Source organism: Podarcis erhardii (assembly GCF_964252035.2).
Source record: "Podarcis erhardii genome assembly, chromosome: 10".
Lineage (NCBI taxonomy): Eukaryota > Metazoa > Chordata > Lepidosauria > Squamata > Lacertidae > Podarcis > Podarcis erhardii.
In genome coordinates this window covers 45,497,253-45,522,733 of record NC_138500.1, presented here as the reverse complement: position 1 = coordinate 45,522,733, position 25,481 = coordinate 45,497,253, and the positions used below count along the sequence as shown (strand labels likewise).

General features: G+C 41.1%; 1 protein-coding gene across 2 annotated transcripts in view; it reads right to left on the bottom strand.

Annotated features, from left to right (window-relative positions):
- Nucleotides 1–2,568: 2,568 nt before the first annotated feature.
- Nucleotides 2,569–25,481, bottom strand: part of PTPRR (protein tyrosine phosphatase receptor type R) — a 107,163-nt gene continuing 84,250 nt past the window's right edge. For both annotated transcript variants that reach the window (XM_081878745.1, XM_081878746.1), the window contains exons 7-14: nucleotides 18,338–18,524; nucleotides 17,160–17,244; nucleotides 16,127–16,206; nucleotides 15,326–15,463; nucleotides 9,836–9,946; nucleotides 9,556–9,713; nucleotides 8,051–8,164; nucleotides 2,569–3,981 (exon numbers count right to left, since the gene is read on the bottom strand). In XM_081878745.1, the coding sequence (XP_081734871.1) occupies nucleotides 3,888–3,981; nucleotides 8,051–8,164; nucleotides 9,556–9,713; nucleotides 9,836–9,946; nucleotides 15,326–15,463; nucleotides 16,127–16,206; nucleotides 17,160–17,244; nucleotides 18,338–18,524 (967 nt within the window). In that variant the 3' untranslated portion in view covers nucleotides 2,569–3,887. The remainder of the gene's footprint in view (nucleotides 3,982–8,050; nucleotides 8,165–9,555; nucleotides 9,714–9,835; nucleotides 9,947–15,325; nucleotides 15,464–16,126; nucleotides 16,207–17,159; nucleotides 17,245–18,337; nucleotides 18,525–25,481) is intronic.

The following is a 25,481-nucleotide window of genomic DNA, read 5'->3' as shown; positions in this document are numbered from 1 at the left end:
TTTTTAGAAAAATGCATACCCTAGATAAGTGAAGCGAAGGCTAGGAAGGAAATGTGCGTTCGCAGGAGGAAAATGTCAGTGACGAACACTTCCTTCTATTCAATTGTTTTTTTGGGTTTTTTTATACCACTTTGTCGTTTCATATGATTCTTCAGCATGCACTAGCTATCTGTCCTGGCTAGGCAAAACACAAGCAAAAAGGGGTACATTTCAAAAACAAATACAGAGCTTAAGCATCTTTGAAAACTCAGCAGAGGAAAAGGGGCTATAATTTCCTTTAATTGCCTGTCTGTAAACCATTCTGTGTCTGCAGGTATTCTTGATTGGCCGATGTAAATATATACTATGTTGTCCTGTAAACACTCAAGCTTGTGTAATGATATGTTATGAATCCATCCAAGAGCGCCACGTGATTAGATACCATGTTTGACTCACACCCAGAAGTCTCTCTCATTAGGCTTATTCACACATTATACTGTACACGGGTGGCACTGTGGGTTAAACCACAGAGCCTAGGACTTGCCAATCAGAAGGTCAGCGGTTCGAATCCCCACGACAGGGTGAGTTCCCGTTGCTCGGTCCCTGCTCCTGCCAACCTAGCAGTTCGAAAGCATGTCAAAGTGCAAGTAGATAAATAGGTACCGCTCTGGCGGGAAGGTAAACGGCGTTTCTGTGCGCTGCTCTGGTTCGCCAGAAGCAGCTTAGTCATGCTGGCCACATGACCCGGAAGCTGTACGCCGGCTCCCTCGGCCAATAAAACGAGATGAGCGCCGCAACCCCAGAGTCGGCCACGACTGGACCTAACTGTCAGGGGTCCCTTTACCTTTACCTTATGGGAGTATAAGTCTTTGTGTGAAAGAATGGACACTCACAGATTTGGACAACTCAGCTGTTCTGAACCCAGGTACACAAACTGAACACTTGTTGAATGTCATGTGTGAACACTCCTATTGTGAGTTTAATTGATGCCGATGGCTTGGACCTTTTATATTAGGAAGCCAGCATGAAGGGAAGGCCATGACACTGAATTCTGATTCTTCTCTCATTTGCACAGTGGTCCCTTGGTTTTCAAATGTAATCCGTTCCAGAAGACCATTCGAGTTCCGAAACATTCAACAACTCAATAGCCGACAGCTAGGCCTCCAGATCTTGAACTCAGCAGAAGCCGTGTGGCATGGTCAACTTCCAAAGCGTGTTCAAAAACCGAAGTATTAACTTCTGGGTTTACGGCATTCGAAAACTGAAACGTTCGACTTCTAAGATGTTTGAAAACTGAGGTACCACTGTATCCTTTTTTGATCTTACCTTGTCCAGATGGATGGAACACTTTTATGCAGCGTCTGCCTCTTCTGAACCATAAATCTTAGAGCTTCTTCCTTTGTTCCAGGGAGACTGGGGCATGTACTGGAGCATGGTTCTCAATCTACCCACCAAGATATACCCATGTCTATCTCTGCTATCTCTCTCTGGTTTCTCTCTGTTTCTCATTTTCTCAATCTTAAATTCAGTTCTTCACAATTCCACGCAATTGCTATTTTAAAAAGGCCTCACAAAAATTAATCAGTATTTTAGTGCAGATTTATTCTAATATCCACATTTGCCTAAAATACACATTTTTGCAAGGCAGTTTCTCTTAATATAATGCATTTGTGTATGTTATTTTCAATAATATAATCCTTTCTATGTACACTTTCCCCTAATATAGGCATTTTTGACACAGTGGCTGGAGAACTGCATCACAAATTTGGAGAAGCATGACTTTGAAGGACGGCTGTGTTTCAGTTCACATTTTGTTTCAGAAAGTGCAGATTAGGCAGCCTTTAAATGCAAACTGAGTCTCATTTCGCCCCTACTCATGTATAATCCTGAGGTACCTTGCACCCTTGGCTCTAGCTAATTATCACATCTTTACCTAATACTACTTTCACATATCTGTAAAGATGGGTGTGTCAACTTCCATAGCACTCACATCCAGAGGGGAGATTTCTGCACTGCAGGTTGAATACGGAAGTACTCAGCTGAAATGGCAGAAAATGTTTCAGGGAAAGGCCCTATGCGCTCACCAATGGCCTCACACCACTTTCTGCCAGCTGAGGAGATGGCCCAGAGCCAGCCCTACCATTAGACAGAGTGGGGAGGGCACCTTTAACAGCTGATGCTGGGTTGGGTACAAGTGGTGAGGTGTTGGAGGACAAAGCTATGTGTGCTGTGTGATGAGTCCTGTCCTACAGGCCGTCGGAAACTAGTCTGCTGCCCCCAGGTGGACTGGAGGGCACGGTAAGGCTCAGATGCCAATGAGACTATCTTTTGTGCATAGAATTAGGGAGGGGGTCAATTTGTTCTTCACCTCAAGCAGAAAAGACATCTTGGATTAGGCCTAGGTAGACCGGAGGAAGGAGCATATTACAGGGTACTGTGGGAAGTAAAATGCCCAGGGTGGGGTATTCCGAGATGAGTATCACTTCAACATGAAGCTAAGAGACAGACCTGAGTTTCATGGGCTTGCTGAGGGAGAAAATTGGCTGGTAATTGGTGAAATAACATGAGGAAAATATAGACATCTTTAAATATTTTGTATCAAGTTTATTGGTTGGATGAAGCAAAGGTAACATAACTGCTTTAGAAACTCATTATCAAATCCTATGCTGAGACTCCTCAGTTCTTGCCAAATGGGGGGTTCCAGCGATACTTTTTTTGTCTTTACAAACTGATCACTGCAAAGATAAAAAGAAGAAAACACCAAGATCCTCATGGTCCATTCTAGTTTGTGTTCCCCTGAACACCCATCCATCTCCTTACAATAAATGGAACTTGTGTTTATTTTTAAAAAAAGCTTTTGGTAAAAGACAGGCAAATATTTAAAATTCTTACCATTTAGTATATGTTACAAAGTTTCTCTTTTTTTAAAATTAAAACGACTCACGAGATTTACAAATACACCGGATTCTGTCCTGGAGCAAAAAGCAGCTTCTAAGACAATTGACAGTATCAAATATATACATCAACATTGAAAAAAAGACACTGGGCTCAATCCACTGGAAATGTCACTTGTGCAAGCCCCAATGAAGCGAAAGAGAAGTCCACAAGGGTACAGCAACTTCGAATGAAATACAGGATTTCTTTTATAACTTTTATTTGTTTCAGTCAGGCTCGCACAGGAAACACTCCCTTTGTGTGGCCGCCATTGTGTTCCACAATGCTTTATAGAATTTACTATACACACTTAAATATCTAAGAGTACTTGGGAGTTGTCGTATAAGACAACTTAGGAGCTGTCATATAAAATACCTAACTGATTTCGAATAGTTTCAAAAACAATGGGCTTTTCAAAAAATATTTGTTTCCATTTGAAGCCAATAATTGACCAAGAATCATAATTGGCAAGAATCATAAAAGGCTCGGAATAAAGTTTACCACATAATAGGTAATAGCACTTAACAGGTACAGTTAGAACACCTGACAGCCTATTCACAAGACAGACTTTTTGTTGTTGTTGCAAACGTTAAAGCATTTGTATACATTTCTTCAGTGGAATTTCCCAAGTCCATTGTAGAACATACAAACATACGTTACATACATTCTGTGTGGCAGATCCCACTAATACAGAAACAAATCCTCCATAAGATATATATGTGAAATCCAAATGTAACATCAGTACATTAACCTTCATTTAAAAACTGGTTCAGGGAACTCACAATACATTCAAGACAAAGGTCCGTCAATCTTGTATGCTTTTGTTTTTGTTTTTAACCATCCACATTCCTTTTACAAGTTGGCTGCAGTGCCACTCCTCTTCACAGCTGTAAACTCCTTGAAGAAGTTGCTGGTAGGTAACGAATCAAATTACCCCAAGAGAGATCAACATATTTGCTTCTTCCTTCTTGGTTTCACTGGACAGCTTCAGCAGATGGCCTGCTTTCGTACAGGTTCAGCGCATGATGCACAAATTCATACTGTTCACTGGTTTGGACCATTCCACCTCTGGGGGGAAAAAAGGGGAGGTGTAAAGAGATGGCAAGTACCTTTAGTGACAGAATAGTTCCCACTACCCCAGAGAGTTTATAGGGGTATCACTGCTAATGGCATAGCCATTCAGATACTATTGAGCTCCAGTTCCCATCAGGTCCAGTCAGCATGGCTAATAGGGTTGCTGGGAGCATCTCCTGGTATGTCCCACAGAGGAACTTACGGTCTTCAAACAAAAACATCCTGAAGGTCCCAGGCCACAGAGAGGTTAGGCTGGCCTCAACTAGAGCCAGGGCTTTTTCGGCTGTGGCTCCAATCTGGTGGAACGATCTGTCACAAGAGACTAGGGCCCTGCGGGATTTGACATCTTTCTGCAGGGCCTGCAAGACAGAGCTGTTCCACCAGGCCTTTGGTCAGGGCACAGCCTGACTCCCTCCTTTGGCAATCTTCGCAGAACTTTAGCCTAATGGTTGCCATCAATTTGAGTTGAATTAATTTTATAATGAAATGATTTTAGAATGTTGTACTATTTTATTGTTGTTAGCCGCCCTGAGCCCGGCTTCGGCTGGGGAGAGCGGGATATAAATAATAATAATAATAATAATAATAATAATAATTAGTCCAACAAATATTTGTAGGGTCAGAGGTTTCTCATCTCTGGCTTATGGTCTATAGGTTCCCATTACTTTTCATTTCTGTCTAATGAGGTTTCACATGGGGTTCTGTATCGGCCCCAGATACAGTAATGAGCAGAAACTTAATGTTAAAGATGGATGTTTGCAGACAATCTGCTACATTTTATATTTCATGCTATGAAAATCTAAAATTACACCGTCAGGTTTTGCTTCCTCTTTTTGCAACGTGCAGTGCCTCAGCCACCAAACTATTTATTCCAAATTAATTTGGACGGAGCAACGTGCGTCTTAAAACGTAGCAGCAAATCAAAACCTGGCTCCCAGTGTCAATGCATTTTCATTCTTACACTAAATATGTGACCTATTGTGACCGTAGGGGCACATGTACAAAGTGCAGGTTTTCCTGTCCTTTTTCTAACGCCTCCCAGACTTCCTGCCTTACCAGCTGACACAGAAGAAATTCTGCAGCAGTGACTCACCGACTGTAGCATTCGCCAGTGCCATTCTTATTTGGTTTTGACCGTAAAAGTATAGTGTGTGGACACCTATGACAAATGTGTTAAAAGTCACCGCAAAAGTACCCTGGAGTTTCTGCACCACTATCAAACAAGGACCCATACTAAAAGGGAAGGCAGGGAAAGAATTAAGGACCAATCCTACCCCCGCCCCTTGTCTGCTGAAAACTGCAGTCTGTTGAAGTTGCTTTTTAATATTTTTCTTCAAAAACTCCAAGCTAGGGATGGACGAATCTGTCCATTTCACTTTGTCTCCATTTCTACTTTTTCCTGCCCTAAGCTCTGTTTGCTGTAGTTATGCATCGGTTTGTGTTAAAAAGCAACAACAGAAAAGACCTCACAAAAATTATTCAGCATGTTTTAGGACTTCCGGGTTAGCGCCATCGGCAATGGCAGAATTCCTCTGATCCAGAGGAACCCGCTCCGTGAAAATCGGGTCTTGCCGCCGCGGCGAAGGCGGAGACCCTTTAAAAATCCCAGGCGGAGGAAGCCTGGGAATGTGGGATTTCGGGGGTTCCGAAGTGACGTGGGGTGAGCGGCGAGGTGTTTCGAATTGACCGCTATTTTTACGGAGTGAAGCCGCACAGCCGTTGCCGGAGAGCGCTGACTTTTTTCTTGTGGACAATTGGATTTCAAACAACAACCCATGAGTAGAACGGAAATTGGACTTTTAAAGTATTTTTAAATTGGCACCGATTGGGGAAGGTCCAAACAGGAAGTCCGCCTCCCTTTTCTGTAAATAAACTGAAGCAAAGAACCTGTCAACTAAGGTCGTGGAGAGTTTTATGTAAAGGATTTTAATTCTACTGATTGAAATTACCATCAATTTTTCTTGGAAGCAAGGGAGCCTGCAGGAGAAGAACAAAATTTGGGATTTGAAGTGCCACTTCCCTGAATCCGGGAGTGGTCCGTGAGAGCCCGTTGACGATGAATAGATCAATTTGACAGCTGTCAAGTTAGCTGTCAAGATACAAAAGAGGACTTTGTTTCTATTGTCTATCTTTGTTACAAGCTTATGTTTAAAACGAAGGAAGGACTGTTACAATTTAACGTATGGGACTTTTGGGTCTGTGCTGAAAGGAGTGAAAAGGAACTTGAATCCCTCTAGAGGGAGCTTTGGGACATTGTATTAAGGAGCAGCTGGGAAATTGTTTTTTGGCCTTGGACTGTTTAAGAATGGCAGTCGGGAAGGAAATTGAGTCTGAACTGAACAGGACATTTTTTCTCTTGGGAAAGCTGCAAGACCAGATAAATGTTTTGACTACTAATGTTATAACTTTGGGAACAAAAGTGGGTATTAGTAAAGAACTCGATAAGAATTCGGCACAGGAACCTCCTTCAACTGAACAAACCGGAAAATTTGAGAAGGAGAATTATGTGGTGATTGAAGTGAAGAAAGGGGGAGCCATAACTCTATAGATGCAAATGGTGAACTACAATTTGAGGCCTGACATGATGGCAACAAGGAGAAGCCAATTTTTGGAGATGGAAGCCTGGCCTGGTTTGGAAAATGAAAGATGGAGAGATCACCTTATGTGGAGATCAGATGACCTTTGGATTACAAATCTGAGCCAGGTGGAGGTTGGAGTTTTGGGGGCCTTTGGATTTGAAAGGAGCGTGAAACAAGATTTGGAATATCTTATAGGCCCTATTTTTAATCATGGAAGTTTGGCAGGAAGGAATATGATTACCGTTGGGTTGGAGCTTCCCCGAGATCTGGTTTTCAATATCAAAGACTATCAAAAAGACAGGCAGAGGGGACATGAAAGAGATTTAAGAGCCTTGGATTTAAGATCTCCGGGTTGATGGCTTTACGAAATTGATGGACTTTTGCTGGGGACCAAAACTGGGGAGGGGATCTGGTGGAAGGAAATTGGGAATTTAAAGTGTATATAATATAATTTATTTTTTGTTTTCTTAATGAGAGATGGGAAATTTGTGGAATGGAATCTTTTTTGACCTTAGGGAAACGTCTTAAGAATAAGTATAGATATATAGGTTCGGATGAGAGCTAAGATTGGATAAAGTAAAAGTGGTCTTCAAAAATACTGTAAAATTAAGGATTGTTAGAAAGATGTTGGAAAAAGAAAATTATGTGGTTTTGGCAGAAATGACATAAAGGATTAAGTAAAAATGAATTGATGAAAGAGAGAATGTAAAATTATAGTATATTAAGACAAATTATTAAGATAAAAACAAGGTTGGAAGGATTTGCTGAAATAACAATTTGAATTAGAATACAAAAATGGGAGGTGTGAGGAGGTCAAGGAAATAAGTAAAGGAAAAAAAGCTATGTAAAGGTTTGATTTGTTCTTTTTTTTTAATTGACTGTATTTTTTCTGTATTTTTTATTTTTTTTCTCTCCTTTTTCTTTTTGTAACCTTTAAAATTTGAATAAATATTATTTTAAAAAACAAAAATTATTCAGCATTTTAGTGTGCATTTCTACTAATATACATATCTTCGCAGGCTGTTTTGTCTAATAAACACATTTCTGCAAGCAAATTTCCTAATATAATGCATTTTTGTACTTTATATCCATTGGTGCATGCGTTTTAAACATACTGTCCCCACAAATACCCATTTTTTGTACACATATTTTGGTTCGGGAATTGCATCACAAAATTTCAGAGATGTGCAAATTTGGAAAGAAATCCAAGTTTTGGCTCACATATTATATCCGAAAGTGTGAATTAGGTATTGCAAACCAAACCAAATTTATCTCCATTCCTACTCCAAATGAATTTATTGAGTCTTCATTATACACAAAATTGAGTTTGTTCCTAGAATGATTCCCTAAGGGCCAACCTAGATATGATGATGGCAATGCATGAACGAATCTCCATCTCTTTGATGTTTTGGCAAATAGTGTTGGATGGGAGAAATGACCAGGACTGGGACTGCAGATGGATTTTGCATGTGGCGTCATCTTACCTGTCCAAACGAAGTTGGCAGACAATGCTTAATGCGTCAACAACTCCTTCTTCCTTCAGCTGATGACAACCAATTGCAGTAGCAATGAAACATCCAGTCCTTCCTATTCCAGCACTGAAAGTTAAAAAAAAGAAGAAAAAAGCCATACCAAAGATGAAAGGGACTAAAATGTCAGTCATTATCATCTTCTATCATCTGTCAAAGTTCTATCCATGGAGAAGAAGGAATGGTGAGCCCAGGATAATCTTATTGGTTCATATTTCACCCTCCACACCTAGCATTTTCAGGTTTCTATTCTGTAAAAACATATATGGCCCTGATTTTCCCCTGGTTTTTCTTTAAAATGGTTCTTTCATTGGTTTTAATATATCCTTATAAACTCAGTTTGAAATCATCCCCCCGCCCCGCCCAATACTATGAGGGATGATCAGGGTCGGATTTAGGTTTGATGAGGCCCTCAGCTACTGAAGGTAATGGGGCCCTTTATATGCCCAGCTGTCCTTTGTCAACAACAAATTGTCTCTGTTTTTTGTGTTGAATATATGGTATATGGTAATTTATGGACCTAATAGGTATCTTAAGCCATTTGCACATGCAGAATGTAGGCACCCTATATATAGAAATGAACAAACCAGTGATATTTTAGGGAGCAGGCTAGCAGGCGGGGCCCATTACTTACATCATAGGAGCCTACACAACACAAAACAAAACACTGTTGCTCTATGTACGTTTTATTTTATTTGTTTTTTATCTTATATTTTGGAAATGTACCTCCAGGTTCCCCCCCTTTATTTTTTTGCCCCCCCTCCAAGAGAGTGGGGCCCTAATCTATAGCTTGCCTAGTTTATACGTAAATCTGGCACTGGGATGATCTTGCCTTCTAGTCATACAAGACTATAATGTTTGAAATCATAAAAAAGAGGAAAATTGTTTTCCAAAAAGAGGAGCAGAATTTAGACACTGTTAATTAACACTGACAGGGAGTGACACATGTGCCATTTCCTCAAAGCATGAAAGGTGTGCTTCAATCTGCCGATTTCCCTCCTAGTTTTCTAGGCTTGCTTATGTTTCACTTTGCTCCTTTCATAACTGAGCAGCGATCCACAGCACAAAATTGTAATGGTTTCCTGCCCCAGCATGGTGGGAATGTGCAACTGCACATTTCTCTGCTTTATTAAATATTAGCATATAGAGATATGCTGAGGGGAAAGTTGAGGCAACACCTTGGCAGAACAGCAATGGTGTAAAGGAAAACATATTTCTGCGACTGCAATTCTAATTCAGTAGAAATGTTGTTAGTTACATTGGGATGGGAATAACCAGTACAAACTTTCTATCTTCCTATCAAGTGGTATCAGGAAAATGAGAAGATAGCAGCAAACAGTGACTTTACATAGTGATTTGGTTTCTGAATCCCCCCCCCAGCACCCCTATAGAAATTCTGCTTCACTGAATTTTAAAGAGAAACAACTTTTTTAAAAAAAGAAAGAAAGAAAGCAAATTACCTGCAATGCACAATTACAGGTCCTCTACCAACGGATCCCACCCTGTCCTCTTCAACATCCAGCATGAGCTGTAGAAGGGGCTGAGCACTATCTGGAGTTTTGTGGTCTGGCCAGGATGTGTACCAGTAATGTTTCACATGTCTTGAAAGGCTTCCTTGCTGAAAATAAACGTGTACACTGGTGATGAACTACGAATAGTGCTTTCTTAACTGTATTACTCGTTAAAAGAAGACACAAGCAGATATGGTAGGAGACGAGAAATGACCAGAACTTGTATTACCTTTAATGTAAGGTTACGGACAGTGTAATTCTCACATTCTTGCACACTGTTAACAAGAACTTCCACTTTTCCATATATTCCTCTCTTCTCCGGCCAATACAGCACACATTTCTGGAAAATAGAAATTTTAAAATGCTTGATTAAAAACAAACAAACCCTGTTTTGCTTGATAGTGGTGATGGAATAACTCTCTTGTTAGAACTGCTAATATTTCAATATAATTTTTAATATAAATGCCAATATTTCCAATATTGTCCTTATTTCCCATGGGCAGTTCCATTTTCTGGAACCTGACCCTATTTTCTCCCCTCTTTGCCTTTTGGGGAGAAGTTGCAGGTGACTTTTTAAAAATGTCATTTGAGTTCAATGGTACTTACCCTAAGGGGTGTGTGTGTGTGTGTGTGTGTGTGTGTGTGTGTGTGTTGTCTCCAGCCCACACCCACATAAATGCATATGCAGACACACTACAGCACACCTACAGCACATGCTAGCATTTCACACCTTAGTGAGACTCACTTTGAATTTTTGGAAACAGATTTTATGATGATTCAAGTTCTCCTCCCTCCATACATCTTTAACTGAGGCTTTCCCATCCTTTGGTCTCCAGATGTTGTTGATCTAACTCCCATCATGGCCAGTGCTGTGAGGTGATTGGGGTTGAGGTCCAACAACACCTGGAGGGCAATCCAGTGATCCAAACCAATGGTTTATGATGCCAGAAAAAATAGCCAATCATGGCCTTTTCCTGTGAACTTTAGATGCAAACCTTGAATTCAAATGCATGTGCATATATTCATAACACATTTTAATTACTTAGCAAATTTATTACAGTTGCCTTTACACGCCTTGTTTTGTGAATAGATAACAGAAGGTGTGTGTGTGGGGGAACCAACATACAATTTGTAAAAAAGAAATGTTACATATCAGAAATAGGAGCTCTGCATGTTCAAAATTCATTTAGCTAATACATAGAATATTGCCTGACTTCTTTTCCATTGAGTTTTCATAAAAGTCCAGTTTCCCCACACATTCTTCAGCTGTTAGCAGCTTCTTCTTCTTTAACTGCCTACATGTTTTTTAAAGCCCATTATTATACCAGTGCCTATGAAATTATTTTATTTAAATCTCATGCTGTACATAAATGTCTTGATTAAAAACCAATTGCTATATTAAGGCTGCAATTCTCTCTGCATGGAACTGGAAGTAAGTCCTATTATAAAAAGGAGACTAAGCATGACTCTTTCTAAAAAATAAATTATGTGGTGGATGGAGCTGTGGGCTAGAGCCTTGGACTTGCTGATCGGAAGGTAGGCAGTTCAAATCCCCACGATGGGGTGAGTTCCCATTGCTTGGTCCCTGCTCCTGCCAACCTAGCAGTTTGAAAGCACATCAAAGTGCAAGTAGATAAATAGGTACCGCTCCGGTGGGAAGGTAAACAGCGTTTCTGTGCGCTGCTCTGGTTCGCCAGAAGCGTCTTAGTCATGCTGGCCACATGACCCAGAAGCTGTACGCCGGCTCCCTCGGCCAGTAAAGCGAGATGAGTGCCGCAACCCCAGAGTTGGCCACGACTGGATGGTCTGGGGTCCCTTTACCTTTACAGTGCAATCCCACGCTTGACTACTTAGAAATAAGTCTTACTGAGTTCAGTTGAGGTTACTATTAGGTACCGGTAAATGTGTATAAGATTGCAGCCTAAAAGACTATTTTTTTAAACCTTGTATTCTTATTACAGGTAGGTAGCTGTGCTGGTCTGCCGTAGTCAAAACAAAATAAAAAAATTCCTTCCAGTAGCACCTTGGAGACCAACGAAGTTTGTTATTGGTGTGAACTTACCGTATCTGAAGAAGTGTGCATGCACACGAAAGCTCATACCAATAACAAACTTAGTTGGTCTCTAAGGTGCTACTGGAAGGATTTTTTTTTTTTTTTTGTATTCTTATGTGCATGAAAAGACTTTTTACCCACCGTTGCTATATGTGCCTCTTTTTTAAAACAAACACACACTTAAGTTTTTGAAAAAGCTGAGAAACTTCTCACTCATTTTGTGCCTCCTGAGTGTCCCCTGAAAAGATTGTCCTAGGGAACCCCAGTTACCACCTTTCTATTTCTGGAACAGCTCAACAACAAGGAAAAACAACAACAACAAAGCCAACCAACAGACCAAAACAACAGGCGAAACTTTTCTTGCCCCTATGTCTTTGAGCTAGGAAGCCCACGTATAGCTGTTGAAGGTGTAAAAGCCACACCAGAGAGGGGAAAATTTGTAACATTCCTCTTGTGGATTCATTTTGCAAGTTATTTTGGATTGTAATTGCAGATCATTTCTCATGAAACCTGCAGGTTTGAGAACTAGACTCTGGGCTAGTTTCATTTCATGGCAATGGTTCTGCATTGTTGCACAACTGCAGTAAAAATGGTTAAATTGTAGAACATTTCACTGCTGCCTTTTCCCTTGTCCCCCACACAACAGCACCATGATAAATTTCTCATAACCCAGGTACTTTATTCATGGCACTTATCTGTAACTGCAAACATGCATCCCCCCCACCTTTGGGGAAATGAAAACCACAGATATCTGTATGTAATAATTGGCTTGCTATTGAAAACCAAGGCTGGTCCTTTTTATTGGTTTATCCACTTGTTTCCCTTTCTACCTAGTGTTTAAGGAATATTATTATTATTATTATTATTATTATTATTATTATTATTACAGCAATAGTGGTGCACCTGCTAGTGAATAGATTAATCACCAGTGAAAAGCAGGCCTAAGTTCATTAGTAAAAGGTAAAATTGAAACTGAATATATATACCGAGGAAATTGTCTCACTGATAGGATCAGCATTTCTTCCCATAAAGGATAATGGAGTGATTTACAAGTTCAAGAAATACACAGAAAGCAGCCAAATGCATTAGATCAAAATTGGCTTGAAAAAACCCTGAGACCGGACTAGAAACAAAAGGCTAAGGGAGGAGTCTTATCTTCAGTCCACAGTAAAAAATGTAACCCATTAGGTTCTGGAACTCCAAGATTTGAAAAAGCACGGGAAAACATCCAGGGAATCTACCCAAGGAGGGGAAAACCTCCACAAAACAACACAACGAGGAATGAGCATGCTCAATAGGCATGGAATGCTGACTAATGGACAAAGGGAGATTGAAAACGGGGGCTTGGGGGGGGGCTGGATGTGAAATGGAGTGGCTGCCAACTTGAATAAATTAATTAAGAATGCTCCAATCAGCTGCTGTAAAGTCTCACTGAAAGCAACTAGAGATACGGATGGGGTGCCTGCACTCTCTCTTCTGGCGAATATGGATTTAGCAGTAAGCCACTCAAAATGCTTGGGTTTTGGTTTTTCGTGGTGAGCGTTGGGGTTTGCACATTTTCATCCGTGCCAGTACTTTCAAAATAAAAACAACTCCCCGCTCTTCTTTGAAAGTTGATGAGCAAACAAAGATATGAATCCTCATGACTTGCTAGAGTATTTCAGTGAAGCCTGATACCCTCAAGGAAGGGTCAGCTGAAACACTTTAGGCATTAGATAGGTAAAGGGTAAAGGGACCCCTGACCATCAGGTCCAGTTGTGACCGACTCTGGGGTTGCGGCACTCATCTCGCTTTATTGACCGAGGGAGCCGGCATACAGCTTCTGGGTCATGTGGCCAGCATGACTAAGCCACTTCTGGCGAACCAGAGCAGCACACGGAAACGCCATTTACGTTCCCGCCGGAGCGGTACCTATTTATTTACTTGCACTTTGACGTGCTTTTTGAACTGCTAGGTTGGCAGGAGCAGGGACCGAGCAACGGGAGCTCACCCCGTCGCGGGGATTCGAACCGCCGACCTTCTGATCGGCAGGTCCTAGGCTCTGTGGTTTAACCCACAGCGCCACCCGCGTCTCTTTAGGCATCATATATTTCTTATTAAAGCATTTACATAGCTCAGCACCATTTTGACGCTTTGTCTCGTCTCTTTTTTATTCATCAGTCCTTTTCCAGCTGCTCCTTCCTTTCTTCCCCTGTTCTCTGAATATTTGACAGACATTTAGATAGCAAAACAACCGTGTGTCCAAACCTCTGTGCTTCCAGTAGCAAATAAGGTGACAGAATCATTCATCTACCATCGCAACAGTCCTTAATACTCTTGCCAGGGTTTCTCAGCGGAATGTCAGAAGCTCATGTAAACACAGACTTTCTCCATATAGCCTGGGAACTACTTAAGACGTCTCCCCTTCTTTTATTAGGAGGAAATTGCCACTGTCAGTCCACGACAATGTAGATAAACAATATTGTAAGGAGCCTAGGCAATTCTGGTAAACACAGGGCTTCCTGATATGTTGGAAACCATTGGGTGTTCCTTTCAAGTCATTCTTTTCAAGCAGTGTTAGATGTAAGTGTTCAAAAAATTGGCATTTCCTTTGGGAAAATATTTCTACTTTAGGTCATATTATAGGTTTAAGAACATAAGAAGAGCCAGCTGGATCAGGCCAGCAGCCCATCTAGTTCAGCATCCTGTTCTCACAGTGGCCAACCAGATGCTGTAGGAAACCCACAAGCAGTACCCATCACAAGAGTGCTCTGCTTTCCTGTGGCTTCCAGCACCTGGTATCTAGAAACATTAGGCAGAACAGAGCCACCATAGCTAGTATCCACTAATAGCCTTATCCTCCATTAATCTGTCCAATCCTTTTTTAAATCCATCCAAGTTCGTGGCCATCGCAGGTTTCTATAAGCATTCTGATCAGGTCAGACAAGGATCTGTTTAATTTACAAAATCTCACGTGCCCTTAGAATACAATCTTTTCGATGTCCTGTAAGTATATTTTGGATAGGGTAATAATTAAATAGATAAATTGCCTAGACCAGGGTTTCCCAAACTTGGGTCTCCTGCTGTTTTTGGACTACAACTACCACCATCCCTAGCTAGCAGGACCAGTAGTCAGAGACGATAGGAGTTGTAGTCCAAAAACAGCTGGAAACACAAGTTTGAGAAACCTTGACATAGACTCTTTTCCTGATCATAGTACTCACTCCACCCATCCTGCATGCTTCAATACAACTATGCTGTCAAGGTAGGACTTGAAGGCAGAAGTCCAGACACAAGGTATGCAGAATGAGCAGTGTGTATTTGGGCAGTGTAAATGGAGGTCCTGGGCCACCCAGATGACAAAAAAACCCCAATCCCTCTTGGCCTTGCTGATGTGGTCCAAAGGAAAGCAGAGCAATACATTTGGCACCAGCTTGGCTGCAGGAGTTGCCAGAAGGAGGCATACAAGACACCATCCAACCATCTTAGGGCCTCCACTCTAGATTTGTGTAGGGTTTACGCCTTAGCTTTTTCTTCTCCCAAATATGTCCCGCATGGCAATGGGTTCTGATTGTATATAGCATTCATCATGATGACATTTGGGTGTTGATCATTTGATCCCAACAATGGCTGGTTTCCACATTCGGAGGGGTTGTTTTCACAAGTGGCTCATCTGAGAAATCGTACCTCATTTTTCTCCTTCAGCTTTGTGATCATAACAATGACAGGACTGTCCTCTTGCCACACCATCAGCCAGAAATCATTCACTGTATTAATCATCGGGCCCTGGGTTGCAATGAAAGCCTTCTCCTGGCCACCATAACCCTGGTTGAGAAACAAGATACCTTACATTTGAATGATTAACAGTTAAAGATCTTCATTTGTATAAAAGAATCAGACACCTAAAAAAGAAGAGAGCTAACACTGAAAGCTTTAGCTTAAAGCACCAATAATCTAAATGTGCCTCCAGATAATCTGTTATTGTGCTTTCATTGTGATTTGCTTGCATAAAGCTCACACAAAGGTTAGGTGCTATCTGCTCTTTCCTGGCCATTTGCTCTGATTTGTTTGTGGGGAGACTCTCTGACAATGAGCATTCTTCCTGATTTTATCCTCATTTGCTTGCATGATGGTTATATGCTTGCTGATTAATCAGTCATTTATCCCAATTTTTTTACTGCATTCCCCCATCCAATCAAGTCCTACTCAGAGTAGACCCATTGAAATAAATGGGCCTAAGTCAGTCATGCCTGTTCATTTCAATGGGTCTACTTAGAGCAGGACTAGCATTGAATGCAACCCATGGGTTCCTGGGGTACACACAGAGCAGAAGTAAAGAGAAACATGGTGGCCTTTAATTCAGCAAAGCTAGGGAACTAATGTTGGATAGTCTCCTAGGTAAACAAGAATCAGGTACTCCTAAATTGAAGGCACGAAAATGAACTTTAAGAAAGTAAATCCTCACACAATTCACACTGATTTACTTACCCGAATGTAATTAGCATTTATGTAGGTGCTCAAAGCATCACTTGGGTTCTTTGGTTTCAAACAGACTCTGCTTACAGGATCTGGGAGGGGAAAAAACAAACTTGGAAATCAAAATGAAAATCCATTTACCTTTAAGAGCTACAGAAGCATACGAAAAGGAATAGGTGGTGAGGTGGCCAATGGTCAAGAATGATGGGAATAGCAGTCTCCCCTCTTGTGATTCCCAGCATGCAGTGGAGGTAGAACATAAGCATCATGGCTTCTGGCTACCATGTCCATCAACCCCTGGAAGATCACAGGTTTGCCACCCCTGATCAATGAATTTGAGTTTGGCTGCATTCTAGAGTGGGCTGAAAATCTACAGCATCAGTTTCAATACAATTGAAGCCAGACATTCAAAAGACATGGTGCTAAATTGATTGAATAAAGAATAATAATAACCTGTGTGTGGAGGGATTATTGTTTTCACTTGTTACTATGGTATGCATTTTTGTGTTTTTATATTGTGAACCTTGGTTGAAGGGTGGTATAGAAATTTAATGAATAAGAAGAAGAAACCTCAATGAATTTTGAAGAAAATAATGTTGCAATAAGCTATAAATACCAGGGGGGGAAAGGAAGGGTCCACAACTCAAAAGAACACATGGTCCTTCCCCCCGAAAAAAGGTGTGTGTGTGTGGGGGGGAGAAAATTCTGTCATTGTAAAATTAAGAACCATGCCACATTACGGTTAGGTAACTGACCAGCCCAGGAAAGAAAGATCATAATTCAGAAGTACGGAAAACTTTTAACACAAGTCACTGGCGAACTTCATAGCAATGCACAGGGTGGGGTTGTCAGCCTACAGCCCTTTTCAAAGAAAAGCTATCATTTCACACATCCCTTGTCAGGTGCCCTAGTTCAAAAGGCACACCCAGTGTTGGGAATGGAAAGGCTGACATCAGCAATGGACTGACGATAGGAAAAGGGAGGACTGCACCACTGGATTAAATAGCAGACGGATAAAAACACCAGTTTAAACAAACGGACTTACTCGGAAGAATGGTCTTATAGCGGTTTTTAGTTCCGTGACTAGGGATGTCAATTTCTTTAGGATCCACAAAATTCATGGGGATTTCCTAGAGAGGAAGGAAACACATACACCCATAATCAAGTCACATTAGCTTTTATAAAGTGCCACTTACCACTTGCATGAAAGGAACCACAAAGCAGCCTTAAAAGACTATAATTTTGAGTACAGCAGCAATGGGAGGGAGGCAGGGTGCTTAGTCTTTTTCCTGCTGGCCATATCTCCGGCTCAAAATGGCCTCTCCAAGGGTGATGGATGTTTACAGTGAAGCTGTGCCACATACTTGTCCTCCCTCTGGCTAAGTAGTTGCTGCAGAAGGGGATGGAAAGTTGCTGGGGAGGTTGGCACGGTGCAAACATGCTGGCAGAGCTGATCTGGTGTTCCTGCTGGTGCATTTGCACCGCACCGACCTTGTTGCCACCTTACTTCTTCCCACCCTGTAGGCAGCAATTTGGCCAGAAGGAGGTCAGGTAAACAGCACAGCCCCAGTGTGCTGCCCACTACTGGGTGGCAGGTGTGGAATGTTACTGAATTCAATTTCCCTTGGGATGACTTAGCTTATCAGGACCAGTTGCATCAAGCTGTGAGAGGCTCTGCTGGCAGTACTGCCTTCACAGGTGTCCACCTGGCCATTGTACAGAAGTACATTAATTTTATAATGAACGATTTTAGAGTGTTGTTTGTGCTGTACTTTTGTACTGTTTTATTGTTGTTAGCCGCCCTGAGCCCGGCTTCGGCTGGGGAGGGCGGGATATAAATAATAAAATAATAATAATAATAATAATAATAATAATAATAATAATAATAATAATAATTAGAGTTCCTCTGGCAGTAAGCAAGCAGTGGGCATTGATGCTGGATGGTGTCAACCAGAACAGAGGGGGGAAATATACTTCATGTCCTCACTGCTTTTTTTGCTGTTCCGATAATGGTTGTTTGGATTTTTGGTTTTAGCAGCTGGGTACCTCTGAGTATATGGTCTTGCATTATATTTAATTTGTAAACCACTTTGGTAATTCATAACGGAAGGCAAAAGCAGCATAGAAACTCTCTAAAATAACTACCGGTACATAAAAATAAGCTAAGTCGTAGAGTAGGGTCACAGATTTGAGCTAGTTGTGATGACAGGCCAACAGACTTACCATAAATTCAGTCTGGAGCAAATGAGAACTTGTCACTGTGTCTTGCAACTGCTGTCTTGTCAGGATCCGGCTGGCTGACTGCAGGTACTCCATGGCAACCTTTTCTCTTGGTGTTGGCACGGCTACGAAAGGTTCGATGCTGCCCAAGCTGCTCATATCCAAGGTGAGCGATACATTGGATCCTCGCCTGCATTACAAAATAAGTGACGTGCAATCAGCTCTTTATCTCATGAGGACCTTACCTGCTATTTTAAAATTTGATCTAGGTTGACTGTTTGCATGTGGAGTTTGGGCTGCAATCCCAGACATACTTCCTGGGCAGTAGGTCCCATTGGAGTAAACATGCACGGGATCGCGCAGCACTTTCTCGGTTCCATGTGATTCAAATAGCCATGTGTGTTCTTTTGATCTCTGCTACTCTGTAAGCTCCTCCCTAAAAGCTTCCTAAGAACGTCAGAAGACTGTCCATCAGCCCAGGACCTATTAGGTGCTGCTGTTGTCCTGATGACATTGGAAATGCAGGCAAACAAACTGTCATGGTTCTGCTCTCAGTTATCACAGTTGGGAGTCATAATCGATTATTATTTCACACTATTCATTTGCTTGCTTTTCTCTGCTATGTGTCAGGCAGATTGAAACCTAATTCACATTAGAGCACATTGCTCCTTGCACCTAATGGACTTTGGCTTTGGACAGTTCTCTGATCTCAGGAGGTTGTGAACTCTCCTTCCATGGCCATCTGTCATGGATGCTTTAGCTGAAATTCCTGCATTCATTGCAGGGGGTTGGACTTGATGACCCTTGGGTCCCTTCCAACTCTATGATTCTATGATCTTCTGGGTAAGGTTTGTTTGTCCATGTCCATGTGCATGTGCATGTGCATGTATAGAGGCAGAGGTAGGAAGAGGTAGTTTCAAGTAAAAATTATCAGGAGGCATTTTTGTCACAATCATTGGGGATGGACAAATTTGTCAATTTTTGTTTCTCTCAATCTTATTCCTCCCCCCCCCCCCAATTCAATTCCCTGCTTTTCCACAGAAATTTGCACATTTTTTTTGGTAAAAAATTCCACAATTTAGTGTGAATTTCTCCTAATATTTCTATGCAGTTTTGGCCAATATACACATATTTCTAAGCAATTCCCCCAAATACAATGCATTTCTGTCGGTTATTTTTACTAATACAGTGGTGCCTCAGAAGTCGAAGGGAATCTGTTCCGGAAGTCCATTTGACTTCCAAAATGTTCAGAAACCAAGGTACGGCTTCCGATTGGCTGCAGGAAGCTCTGCAGCCAATCGGAAGCCACATCAGACATCCAGGTTCCAAAGAACGTTTGCAAACCAGAACACTCACTTCCGGGTTTGCGGCATTCAGGAGCCAAAACGTTTGACTCACAAGGCGTTCAGAATCCAAGGTACGACTGTACATGTAATCTTCTGGATGAGACTTAACTGCAATCTGAGTATGGTGTGAAAAGGCATGGGGCCATCACCTTTCTGAAGCTAAGCAGATCTAGGACTGTCCAACCCAGCTGAAAGAGTTCTAGGGAACCACATGTTAACCACCTTGGGAACAATGATATAATATAAATGTAAGAAATAAATAACTTCAATGGAATATACAATTCTGTCACTGTTAGGTCTGTTAATTCTCATTTTATGGACTTGTCCCCTTGAAAAATATTCTGTTGCTGCCAATGTTGCCCTGCTTTTTCAGCTAATTAGCAGCTTCCTGCATTGCAAAACTAACTTAGAAAAGAACCATTTCCCCTTCTTTATATTCTGGAAACACAATCCTTCATTCTCTCTTATTTGCTGCCAAAGGATCCTTCCAATATACTCAGGTTTGTTTGATTGAATCAGCACGCTCCTGCCATTTTGCAAGAGTGAAAATGACTTTAATTATTTGGATGTTGCTTGGGAATAATTTATCAAAGAACACTTGCTAAAAATCAATGAGGCCAACTAAAACACTATTGCTTGCAGGCTTATATCTGTTTTAAATAAGAGCTTTGGAATTATTAATGTATCCACCAAGAAAGAGAGTTCAAAGTTGCTGACAGATGTTTGCCTTCCTCTCATAGCCTCCACACACGGCAGTTTCATTAAGAGCCAGCTGCCTCATTCTGGCACTTTCCCTCGAAGAATCATAGAGTTGTAGAGTTGGAAGGGACCAGAAGGATCGTTCAGTCAAACCTCCTGCAATGCAGGAATCTTTTGCCCAATGTGGGGCTCAAACCCATGACCCTGAGATTAGGAATCTCATGTTCTAACAGCTGAGCCATTCCTTGCCTTTCTAAGGGAAATCACCCACTGATGCTAATCACATGGAACACTCTGCCAATAGAGATTCAGCAGACGCCTTCCGTTTCAACTTTTAAGTGCCTCCTAGTCTGTCAGGGTTATAGCTATTCTTACAATAGTCAATTCCTGATTTTAAAATTTTCATGGTTTTTAAAGCTGGTTTTATGTACAGTATATACTGTTGCCAGTTGCTCTGATATTTTTCATGAATAGAAGCATATAAATATTTTTATCAATCAATTGTAGTCTGATGATCTGCCTGTATGCAGTGCTTTTTTCTGGGGGTATGCAGGGGTATGCATACCACTAAACATTTTGTGAATCTAAGTTTGGCCTCATTGAGGGGCAGTATTTCCTATGAGTAGGAAAATGAGAGTACTCCTAAACATTTTTTAAAGAAAAAAAAGTACTGCCTACTATACAATCACTCAGAATGTAGTGGGAGGGCATCAAAGATAAGAGAATCTTCCTTGATTTTATCCTTGCTTTTAGCAAAGTCCAGAGACATACATACATACATATAGCCCAATAATACTTTACTGAGGAAACTGAACAAAAACAGTATATAACTAAGGAGAAAGAGACAAATAGGTTATATCTTTCTTACTTCAGGCCTTGGACATAGCAGGGAGACATTCAACCACAGGTACAGAGGAAAAGCTCCCTCAGAACTACACAGCCAGTCAGATTACATGCCTCCTCAGTAGGGATCATGCCACTCTGCCTGGTTGGTAAGCAACATCTTCTCCATCACCGGCTTTTGGTTAGCTGACTTACTGAGAGCAGAATTAACCCTTTGGTTACACATTGAATGATCCCCGCTGTTTCACTCCCAGCAGTTGTCATCCTTGCCATCTAGTGGAATACAGCTTCTGCTATTTTACATAGAAAAGGGTCCCCATTTCAATACTCCACTCTCCCAGAGCACTTTGCAAATGGGTGTGAAACTGTTCACAAGGGGGCAAATATCAGGGGGAAGAAGGTGCCCAGGCAACTAGATCAACTGCCCCCTCACATAGTGTGCAATCTTAACTTTCTAAGAGGGCCTGCGTTTTCTTTTCCCCAGCAAGCAGAGAAAACCCATTTGTTTTGTTTTGTAACAAAGCACAATTGAAATGTTAATATTTTCTTTGGCTTTTACATTGTTATATCTGTCAGTCGTGGCAAAAGGGCTACTTCCTTTTTAACAACAAAAAAAGAAATGTGGCCAGATCTAATTATAACTTTGAATTTATAGCTTTTTCCAGTTCAAGAGATTGATCAAGAAAACTGTGCAACAGCCCTGGTGGACAGGCGTAAAGAAGGCAATTCACTGGAAACAGTTTAAGGAGATGTATGGGAAGAAACACAAGAATTACACATATAAATTTGCTATTCAAATGGTTAGGGAATAACAAAGAATTGTTCCAAATGGTATTTAACGTCAGTGTTAGGGATGCAGGTGGCACTGTGGTCTAAACCACTGAGCTTCTTGGGTTTGTTGATCGGAAGGTCAGCAGTTCGAATCTGCGCAATGGGGTGAACTCCTATTGCTCTGTCCCAGCTTCTGCCAACCTAGCATTTGAAAGCATACCAGTGCAAGTAGGTAAATAGGTACCGCTGTGGTGGGAAGGTAAACGGCGTTTCCGTGCGCACTGGCACTCATCACGGTCCTCCATGTGCCAGTAGCGGTTTAGTCACGCCTTTACTTTTACCTAATGTCAGTGATAAGAAATGTATCAAGGCCTTTAGCACCTCCTTGCTAAAGCTAAGGAGGTCTAAGACTGGACAGTTCCTGAATGAATGACCACCTGAGTACATCATGCATGCTGTCTTGGGTTACAGGATGAGCTATAAATGTAAGAAGATTATGAGGCAGTTCTTCTTAGGAAGGCTTTTCTGTAGAAACTCACAAATCCTCCTTAGCCCAATTTCAGAATATTTCGCATCCTCCCCAACTGATTCACACAGCAGTTTTGAGTGAGTGAGGCAAGGGTGAATGGAAGAGACATTTAACTGGGAAATATTGTACGAGAAACTCCTCTTCTCCTTCTCGGGGGCATCCAAGCTGGTGGAAACCATCAAGCCTTTAAAGGGGTTATTTCCTACCTTTACTTTACATTTAAATCGCTTTTCTTGTCATACGTGGCTATTTCATTTGGCACCCTGCTCTCTCAATGTAGTTTAAATTTACTGCTTTCTTCCAACGCAAATTGGACTGCCATGCAAATTTTCCTTTCTTCCTTTTTTATTAATTTAAATTACATACTTATACAAAGAATTTACAATCTCATACTACAAAAAGTAAATTAAAGAAAAAACAATTAAGAAAAAAGAAAAGAAAATACAGAAAAAAGAAAGAAGAAAAAGCAAATTTACTTACATAAAAAAACACTTAATCTTCCTAATTAATACTTAATTAAACACTTAAATAAAAAAGACTTCTGACAAAACGAGTCCTCCAATCATTTTCATTGTACTGTTTATACTTCTTTTCGCACTTTACATTTAAATCGCTTCTCTCGTCATACGTGGCTATTTCATTTGGCACCCTGCTCTCTCAATGTAGTTTAAATTCACTGCTTTCTTCCAATGCAAACTGGACTGCCATGCAAATTTTCCTTTCTTCCAATCTGTTCAAGGAATTAAACAAGGCTGACCGATGTCTAAAAGTCTCTGCCTTCTCACTTTGGTATTCCAGACAAAGGGAGGAGCCGCTTCCTTCTGCCCTCCCAGACCTCCAGGACATTTGCCGAGATTCCCTGTTGCTGCTGGGGGCTGTTTGTTAGACAGTGTCAACAGGGCAGGTGGAAGGAAGCCATTCATTAGCTGGCAGGAGGACCGATTACAGAGGAAAGGTGCTTGGCTTTGCATGTTAAGACTGCATCACAACTATGCACATCCTGATCTGGAGATTGCACTGACAGGCAAAGAGAAAGGATTGCTGAAGAGGCAAGTGTGGTGTAATGGTTAGAATGTTGGACTAGGACCTGGGCGAGAGACTGGCCCGTACGGGCAGGGGTACCTTTACCTTTACCTTAAATTAGCAAAAGTGTATAAAACATGCTCAAATGTATGCTGGAAATGCAAGGAAAAAGAAGGCACATTTTATCATATGTGGTGGAATTGTAAGGCAGTAAAAGGATCTTGGGAAATGATATATAATGAGTTGAAAAAATGTTTAAAATAACCTTTGTTGAAAAGCCTGAAGCCTTCCGTTTAGGAATTCTAGGTGCTGAAATCCCAAAGATGCAGTGAAGACTATTATGTATGTGAGCATGGCTTCACGGATGTTACTGGCCCAGAGATGGAAAGAAAATAAAGTTCCTACCAGAGAAGAATGGCAGATGAAGTTAATGGACTATGCTGAAATGGTGAAAATGACTGGAAGAGTCAGAAATCAGGAAGACCAAAAGTTTCATAAGGAATGGAGGAAACTTATCTGAAAGACCATTGTAAACAGTTAAAATCGTTAGTAGGATTGGAATATCACTTGTGGTTTAAGGTTGAATTCTGGACATAATGGAAGAGGTAAAGGGTTTGGATTATCATAAGAGATGTGAGAAGAAAGGATTAATAATAGGACCCACAAAGGGGAGGATGGAAGTCCAAGAGATTCCTTGGAATCTTGTTTTTATGATTTATGTTTGATATATCTCGGTAATTTTTTAATTTGAAAAACCAAATAAAAAAATTTTCAAGAAAGAAAAAAAGAATGTTGGACTAGGACCTGGGAGGCCAGGGTTCAAATCTCCACTTGGCTATGAAGCACACTGTGAAGGTAGAACACTGTGAGGAAGAGAATTGTGTATGCTACCTTGAGTTCTTTCGAGGAAAAGCGGGGTAGAAATGTAATAATAAAATAATAATAATAATAATAATAATAATAATAATAATAATAATTATTATTATTATTATTATTAAATGCTGCTTGTGCAAGCAAGTTCCAGGTGCATCTAAAAAGCATCACAAGATCCTCAACAAATGAATTAAGCTGCCTGGATGTGGACCCTCTAGGTGTGTGTATATCCTGTGAATTCTGCCTTCTGTATATTTGGGGATGAATCCCGAAGGAGGATAGGTTTTTCCACAGTGTTCCCAGGATCCTTGCAATATGCTATAGCCGTTTCCATGCTCATCAGCACAAAGGTGCTAAATTGTTCTTGTTCTACAAGAAAGAAGATTCCACCTAAACATTAGGAAGAACTTCCTGACAGTAAGAGGTGTTCGACAGTGGAATTTGCTGCCAAGGAGTGTGGTGGAGTCTCCTTCTTTGGAGGTCTTTAAGCAGAGGCTTGACAACCATATGTCAGGAGTGCTCTGATGGTGTTTCCTGCTTGGCAGGGGGTTGGACTCGATGGCCCTTGTGGTCTCTTCCAACTCTATGATTCTATGATTCTATGATTCTATGATTCTTTCAGTACAAGTGTAGTACACTGCCCTGTGGGGTTTGCAACCCTATTTCCTGCTCTAGGGCTCTCTGGTTCTCTCTTTCCAAACAGACTTTTAGAGAGCCTGTTTTCTAATATCAACATCATACAATGAAGCAAAGTAAAACAGTACTTAGATATTTTGTCCTTTGCTTTCAACTGAAAATCTGTAAAATAAAAACCAAACACATTGGAATTAGCACCACAAAGGGGTTGGTGGGAGAGCAAGCGATCAGGCAAATTATCCCATTTGGGTGTGGTGGGGACACACAGAAAAAGCATGCATGCTGCACTTTAGTTTGATAGGAACAGCTCCCTAGGGCTTCTTTGTGTGTGATGTTTGTATAGAAGAAAGCACACAGAGCATCATGTACAGAGTGTGGCATGAACATGCTTTAAAGACCGGGTAGCCAGTCTATGAACAGCGATCAC